Source organism: Sinocyclocheilus rhinocerous, unplaced genomic scaffold (genome assembly GCF_001515625.1).
Source record: "Sinocyclocheilus rhinocerous isolate Xijiao unplaced genomic scaffold, SAMN03320098_v1.1 scaffold429, whole genome shotgun sequence".
In the NCBI taxonomy this organism is placed as follows: domain Eukaryota; kingdom Metazoa; phylum Chordata; class Actinopteri; order Cypriniformes; family Cyprinidae; genus Sinocyclocheilus; species Sinocyclocheilus rhinocerous.
Window position 1 is genome coordinate 1,266,033 of NW_015665829.1, and position 8,787 is coordinate 1,274,819.

Consider the following 8,787-nt stretch of genomic DNA (forward strand, 5'->3'; position numbering starts at 1 on the left):
TATATACACAACACACACATTAGATGGTTACTCACATTGCAATGAATAATCATGTTATGTTTTTAGGTGCTGAGCCCTACAGTCTTTTAAAAGTTCTCGAGGGACTCCAGGCAGCCCCACAGAACTACCCTTCACCCCTGTACTCATTCTCCCTCTGCATGGAGATCAACAACCGCGTCTTCAGCGACACCCTCCTCAACACACCCTCACAGCAGTACCAGCACATGTATGCAGAGGTTGCTGGAGTTGTAAGTGTTTCCCGTGATTTATCAATGAATAAATGTCAGTGCCAGATATATTGACTAGAGCTGCCATTTTATACATAATAGCAACAACATATTCAGTACATGTAAGTTGTTGACCCTAAGAGAGATCCTGTGAGCATGAACTTGTTCACTCTTGGCAGCTGGACATCGCCTTTAACTGCTCTGACTGTGACACAAGAGAAACCTACAGAGGAGTGACAAACATACAGTTCAGGTAGATCATCTGATTCTTTTGCTAAAGGTGTTTGTCTGTTCGCCCTAAATGATTGTGAAATTAATAATAACTTGTGATAAAGAAGTGCGCTTGATTTGTACTTTAAGATAATATAATATTAATGAAATGAAAATGCCACTGAAGTGTATCTAAAGAGAGATACTTTCATGACGGTTTCTAAACACTAAAAAGTGCACATTGCAATAACGTCTAATTAAAAATTTTTCTTTAAAGTGCATTTGAAATCATAATGTTCGAATAATCTTGTTTTTATGTGTATGTGTTTTAAAGAAGTGCCCTTATTTTGATGTGTTGACTAACATACTAAAGCACATGTCAAGTACTTGATTATAGTTGTTTACTGTATTGTGATATTCAATATTACATAAGTTAATATATTTCAAATGTACCGAGTGTCAACTTCATCATTACAATTATGTAATTACAAATATATTTAAATACAAGTTTCAACATGACATTAAAGTACATTTTGGTTTATCGAAAATGCTTGTTAGTACATTCAGCATTACACTTTAATCAAATTTCAAAGACAACAGAAGTAATTATGAAATTACATATAAAGATGAATGAGTTTTAAAAAGCACTCTAAAGTTCAGTGAATTGCTTTTGATATAAATAAGCTACAACACATTTTCATTTAATTGCAATTAAAATGCAGTAAAGCTTTAGAAAACATTATAAGTATATTATTTTAAACTATGTTATTTCTGTAATAAGCACTTTGCTTAAAGGGATAGTACACCTTCAGTTGCTGGTCCCCATTGACTTGCATAGTGTTTTTTTATTCGTACTATGAAAGTCAATGGGGACCAGCAACTGAAGGTGTACTATCCCTTTAAGTGTACATCTTTTTCACAATGGTGATGTTACTGCACTAAATATTGCAATCAATTAAAATATCGTTTCTGCTTTGATTTCAGTAACGGGTCTGTTATCGCAAATTGTACCATCCAGTTCCAGACCATTTTTATCAACCATGTTGTGATCAAACATTTGTTCCTGAGGGCTGTAGATAATAACACTCAGCTGAATGGTCTTGCAGTCAACAGACAGTACACTGCTGGTGAGTATTCATCATGCAGAATGTATCAGCTGGCTCCCTTCTGATTCTTCAGTGTGAATTTGAATTATATTAGTCACACCCATATTCAACAAACACAAGTACAAAATTTCATTAGTCCGACACGTTTAGGTTTATATCTTGTAAGCCTGCTTCATGGTGTTTAAAAACCTAATTTTTATCATAAATTAATTCTTAAATGTCTACATATTTTTCATGCAGAAACAGTCAAACCTGCCTGGCTTTCTCCAAAATCCTCAACTCCGTTGGCAGAAACTAGTGTCCAGGGGCTTCCTGGTTGGGCCATTGCATTGTTAGTGCTAGCATGCATCATCATCCTGCTTCTCCTCATCATCTTACTACTGGTAAATACTTCATACAATTACATTTTATAAACTCACAGGATTCACAAAGTAACGGCCAACAATGACAATGCTATGATATTATATAATGTAATACTTCCTTTCCATCTCTCCAGATATGCTTTTGGTGCTGTAGGAGAAAAGAAAAAAAGGAAGAAACACAAACCGTAGCACCGTATGAGAGAACGTCTTTCAAAGAACATCTCGCCAATCCCACATATATGTCACACACACCTGAGAGGAGCCCCAACTACCGGAGCTTGGTAAGAACATGGCTGTGGTATAAGTTCAACTAAAGATTTATTGAGAAATGCCACGATTCTAAAAAATAGATGTAGATGTAGATGAGTTTGTTTCTTCATCTGAACAGATTTGTAGAAATGTAGCATCACATCACTTGCTCACCAGTGGATCCTCTGCAGTGAATGGGTGCCGTCAGAATGAGAGTCCAAACAGCTGATAAAAACAAGTAATCCACACCACTCCAGTCCATCAGTTAACATCTTGTGAAGGGAAAAGCTGTGTGTTTGTAAGAAACAAATCCATCATTAAGATGTTTTTATCTTCAAACTGTTTCTAAAATACGAATCCTCTATCCATACTGCGTTCCAAAGTTAAAAAATCATGTTATCTGAATCGGGGGAGAAATATGCACAGATCAAGAACCGTTTACAAGCGAAAACAGTTGAAAAGAGTTCTAAACAAATATTTGGGTGGACTTTGATGTGAAAGGACAACAGGGGATGGACTTTTTTTCACTAGAATATGCACTATAGCTTTTTGCCAGAAGTGACAGTTTAAAGTTAAAAACGTCTTAATGATGGATTTGTTTTTTAAAAACATGCAGCTTTTCACTTACAAAGACTGGAGTAATTGATGGACTGGAGTGGTGTGGATTACTTGTGGATTATTGTGATAATGGCCTCTCATTCTGACGGCACCCATTCACTGTAGAGGATCCATTGGTGAGCAAGTGATGTGATGCTACATTTATACAAATCTGTTCTGATAAAGACACAAACTATATCTTGGGTGGCCTAAGGGTAAGTATACGTTTAAAGCAAAATTGTCATTTTTGGGTGAACAATTCCTTTAAGGCTGCTGTGTGAGTGGGAGAGATGACCACCTTAATTAATATCTCTCTTTTTTTTTGTCTACAGTTTGAAATCTTGGAACTATAGCAAATGTTTTGAGCGATCAAATTATCAGAACATCTGTGTTTATTACACATGTGAAGTGTATTTTATGCCTTGATTGGTACAATATACAATAACTTAAGTGTTTAGATCCTAGATGTTTGTCTAACGGTTCTATTATTACAGCTGACCGACATGAGCTCTAATAAATAGTTTCTTCTACAGGGAGAACCGGAAGCACAACCTGGCAACCAATCCGGGATCTACATGAATCCTCAGAGATGAAAACCACAACAGCACTATAAGAGAGGTGGAAATAAACCCTTTATCAATAAAAACGTCTACAGATAACTATTATAGGCATCCACAAGTTATACTTATGTTTATTATATAGGCATCTATATACATAATTCCTGCTTTTATCAACAAAACAAGAATTATTCTTATTATTTAAAATTACAACGTGATTAATTTTCTCAAGCTGGTCTCAGAAACCAAGGGACTAACAGGTTTGTTTATGATGGAGGCTCACAGGTAAAAGCGTAGTTGCGGATCTATTCAACATGAACAAAGAGACACCAACAACACAATGCAGATTAAATACATAAACTGCGTTAGTTAACATCAGGTGAAGCTCTTCATTCAGTGAACTGTTTACCATCTTGACCATAATGCTTGCGCAATATGGCAACACAAAGATGGGATTTAATGCTAGTAAACATATTTCATAAAGCTACCATTGAATTAGGATTAAACACAACAGTTCTGTTACACATGATTAATGTTACTGCGCTGTCAAAAAACGAATAGAGATGATTTATAGCTATCACAGGGAAAGGCTTCATGCTGGTCAGATTGCTTTAAACTCTGTTTAAATAATGCAGTGATGAGTGGAAGCAATTATTTGAGGATATTTAAATTGTTTGAGATTATTTAGCTTGAATTAAAATCGTAATATTGATTATTCTTATTATTGAGTGTGACTGATTTATTCTTCAAATTGGTGAACAATAAATGAACAAATAAATTAAACTGAATGAGTCATACCCTGGTGCAAATATAATAGACTGAAAAGTATTCAAAGTTCAGGGAGTGGTTAAAGCTATTCAAACTCACCCTTCACATATCATTTACATTGCTGTATTTCACACATAGTTTACAATAGAAGACCTGCTATGTACGTAGTGCTTCTCTGACAAATGTTAACACTACCTTTACGAAAAATAAGTTTATTCAAGTGTGCTATTAGTATACTTCTTTTAAACAAAAAAAATAGGAAAGTATACTTTTAGTCTACTTTTTATGTACTTCTCAGAAATATACTTAAAATGACATTTAAGTATACTTGACTTATACTTGATATATTTGAGCTACTGTATACTTGTGTTCCTAGAATCCGTGTTTTCATTGTTATACTGTAGGGGGCGCTAGTACACATCTTCTGTACAGAATTTCCAAAAAACACAAGTGAAGAAGAAACCGAAACAACAGATGCTTCCACGTGTAATCTAACACGATCATCAGACATAAAACAGCATCAAAACTGTGTAACATTATGGAATAAAATGTCGACCAATGAAGAGGTAATAATAACTGTCAAGCTTTGGGGTGTTGATCGATTTATCTACATTTTAATTATCATTCTGAATCCAATTCATAGTCTTTTTTTTCAGCTTTTTGTTTAAAATTTGTATTTCTTTATTTTTTATTTATGAAACTTACCCACATTCAAGTGTTTAAAAATAATGCACGAGTAAAATGTTACAAGCAGATGCCCTGTTCTTGCTTTTGATGTTTTGTATGTTCAGATATTCATATAACAAAATATATACAAATTAATACATAAATAGGGACATAGTAGTATACTTAAAGTATGATGTAAAGTTCACTTAAAGAAAACTTACGAGTATACTTGCAGTATAAAACTACCAAACTAGTAGTTTACTGAGACTATACTTCAAAGTGTACTAAAAATGCTACTACACGTATTTAATTACGGTAGTAAACTATCAGTATTCATATAAGTTCACTTTTAGTATAGTTGCAGTACAAGCTAAAAATATTGATGTAAACTAGTTGTGTACTCAAAGTTTACTACTGTTATACTTAAAGTATACTTAAAAGTATACTTTTATATACTAGAAAGTGGGCCAATTTAGTCCCAATGAGTATTGAAATAGTACACTTACAAGTATACTACTAGTACACTGATATTTGTATACTTACTACATAAAGTATACTTAAAAATATACTTGAACTTTACTTAAGGATACTTAATAAAATAAACTTGAAGTATACTACTTTTTGGTAAGGGTAAACAGTGAAAACTGTAAAACATAGCATGTTGAAACTGCATGGTTGAAGGTTAAACACTGACAACTTTCAGAGAACTATTTCAGAAAAAGTGATATCGCATGTGTTGCAAACATACATATGCTGCTACTAATGTAAATAATATGGTCTTTGTTTCAGAGGCATGGAGTAACTGATGCTATGAAGAGTCGGGATGGTAAAGCGAAGATGCTGGTTTCTTCAGCAAGTTTATAAAATGTGGACTTGTCATCATTACCATGTGTAATATAAGTATTATACTCAACTGAATAGAAAACTATTTATTTCTGTACTATTTATGAAGCACAGATATGGGGATTTGGGTCTGTGATCTTTTGCATCTCTTACTCTATTTCAGTGTAAGACTGGGGCTAGTTGTCACGCATAATACTCCACTAAATATTTACCAGCTTAGGTTTATTCTTAAGAGAGCCTTTGAACATTTGCACTGCTTCAAAAATCTTAAAGTGTGCATGATAATAAGTGGCGTGTTTGTGAGATTTTAACAGTAAAGCACATATAAAACAAAATAATTTATAAAACAGTCACAAAAGTTAAACAATCAATACATATTAAATATGAAAACAATGTTTTGGCCAACAGGGATTGCAATTAATAAATTGTACCAACTAAATTGCATGTAAAACATATGTGACAACTCTTCCCTGTGTGACATCTTGCCCCGGTGTCTTTTACAGTATATCTTAGACTACAGAAGGAGAGTAGATCTCTGAAATTTAAAGATTTTATGTTTGATACTATATGTGGGGGTTTGGGATCTCCAGATTACAAGTTTATGAATTCATAAATGTCAAGTTATTTGTATGGTCATATACACTTATTTACACTTTCTGTGGGAAGTACTGCTGTATTCAATGCACAACACTTCAGCAACACAATATATTATCAATTACATTATAAATAAATAAAGTTCATACAGTACATGATGAAATGTTTTATTTATTTATGTTTCATTCTTTTTTTGAAATTCCAAATCTGCTCAAGTTAAACATATAGTCTTAAATACAGTCTTCATACAGACGCTCAGATGTTCTTGATTTCGCCGTAGCACAAGATGCTCTGCGTTATCTTAAATCATGCTGGAGAACATGCTCATCAGGTTTCACACAAACTTGTGGAGTCCATGCAGCTCAAACGCTGTCATTATAGCATAAAAGGAACATAAGTCATTTAATTTTGACATTTTAATATTAAATGTTGTCATTTCATCTGAATATCAACATTTATGAGATGTAGTCAGTCGAAACAGTTTTGAGGTTAATTGATCTAATTTTGTGTTTCTGGAAAAGTAGTGATCTGTGACGTTGAATATCAATACTTTTGTGTCTACTTGACACATTTGTGGACACATTAATGTTTTTAGAATTATGAATTAAAAATTACAGTTTTTATTCTGAAGTGAAAAGATCAAATTAAATTATTATTATTATTATTATTCACTAATTCCATGAAGCATTGAGTAATAGAATTCTGACATCTTCACTTTTCGTTAAAACCTATAGTCTAATCGAGTGAAATCATTTAGTTTGCATTCAGTGTTACTAAATATTCATATGCATGCATATGAGTCATAGAATAATTTTACCTTTCAGATGAATCTCTTTTACTGGGACTCTGCTTTGTCTGTCATTGGTTATTCAGTTACTCAACTAAACCATCAAAATGTCATTTTAAATAGAATAGTTGATTTAGTATTTTACATTAATTACACTATATATAGATATGAATAAGAATGATAGCAAAAGTCATTCATACATTATATAAAAGTTTAGCCAGTTGGGCTTCCTGACAGGGGGACAACTTACCCCAGTAGTGGGGTAAGATTAGTAATTTTACATATTGTGCAACAATGTTTCTATTTATTTCCCTTAATAACACATTGGCTGGTGCATCATCATCTTGCACATGCTAAAACCTATATCTATAAGTTCAAATTTCCCTATATAGTTTTGTTGTATAACATGCTGTGGTTGTGCTTAAGAAACACGGTTACACACACAGAAGTTCATGAAAGGTACAGGTCTACCTGAGAATTAGAAAGTTACAGAATTCATAATCCTGCTTAACTAAACACTTCACCTCCGGCTGCTCTAAAGGCACTATATGTCTTTATTTAGTGTAATTTAATTCAGACGAAGAGTCTGTTGATTAAATACTTATTGTTCAACATAAAACTTATTGTAAGAGTAAGTAATCATTTCAAAGTACATATAGATGATTAAAAATAATCAATACTCTAACCCAGCCACTTACATCATTCATGCTTCTCCCAACTATTCCACGTTTGCTTCCACAATGGCAACATTCCTCTCAGATACATTTGAAATGTAATGGCAGAGAGTGTGTATTTCCAGCACAGACATTTAGATACTTTAGGAATACTTTTGGGGCAATGGTATATATTATATATCATATAATATTCACACATTTTAAGTGGTTCACCAGCAAATAATGAACAAGTGTAATGTATAGAGCATGTGTAAAAGATCATTTAAACCTGGCTATCAGTGTGCTCTGAGTGATCATGCCAAAGCAGAAAGAAAACAACTGCAATGCCAGACATCTCTGCTTTCAATAGAATGTCAGTTGTTTCATTTACGGTGTATTTTATAACCAGTGTTTGTGTTTGATTTCTTGGCTTAAAGTCAGAGGTGCTGCACCTAATTCTATCTTTAGTAACAGTTTTGCATCACAAGGTGGTCAAAAAAAGTCATTATTTGTTGATTATTAATCAGAGAGGATTTGAACAGTCATATCTATAAACACTTTTGTGAGCATGGAGATTTTATACATTTCCGATTCACACCCTTGTGAAAAAGAAGTGTGCCTAATTTTATTAAAAATACATGTCAAATATTAAAAATATATTTAAAAAAACTACATGCATATAATATTAATAAAATGAAGGGCCACTAAAGTGTACTTAAAGAAAGCTCACTTTTCATGACTGTTTCTTAACACACTTTTAAAAAGTGCACTTTGTAATAATGTCAAATTAAAAGTTTTACTTTACAGAACATTTTAAATCCTTATGTTTTAATAATCTTTTCGATAAAACCTTAAAAGTTACTATATCTTGAAGGTACTAAATTGCAACTTCACTGCAAATGTGTGATTACAAATATTTTTGAATACATGATTTATCATAAATCCTTGTCAGTACATTCAGCAGTTCACTTTAACTGCACAAGAGAATATTTCAGTAGTCAGTGGGCCAAAAAAGCTCTCTAAAAAAAATGTTCAGCCAATTGCATTCAATATAAGTTTAAACTATTATATAATTTCATTTAATTGCAATTGACTCAAAAGTATGGTCAAGTGTATTTCTCTTTTTCACAAGGGCATATATAACAATAGACAAATCACCAGCATGTGC

The 8,787-nt window shown here is 32.9% G+C and overlaps 1 protein-coding gene across 1 annotated transcript in view; it reads left to right on the forward strand.

Annotated features, from left to right (window-relative positions):
* LOC107731555 (mucin-1-like) overlaps positions 1–3,359 on the forward strand; it is an 8,875-nt gene extending 5,516 nt beyond the window's left edge. The window contains exons 3-8 of the mRNA XM_016542670.1: positions 67–248; positions 407–480; positions 1,422–1,564; positions 1,784–1,926; positions 2,040–2,186; positions 3,285–3,359. Of these exons, the coding sequence (XP_016398156.1) occupies positions 67–248; positions 407–480; positions 1,422–1,564; positions 1,784–1,926; positions 2,040–2,186; positions 3,285–3,344 (749 nt within the window). The 3' untranslated portion in view covers positions 3,345–3,359. The remainder of the gene's footprint in view (positions 1–66; positions 249–406; positions 481–1,421; positions 1,565–1,783; positions 1,927–2,039; positions 2,187–3,284) is intronic.
* Positions 3,360–8,787: the final 5,428 nt, after the last annotated feature.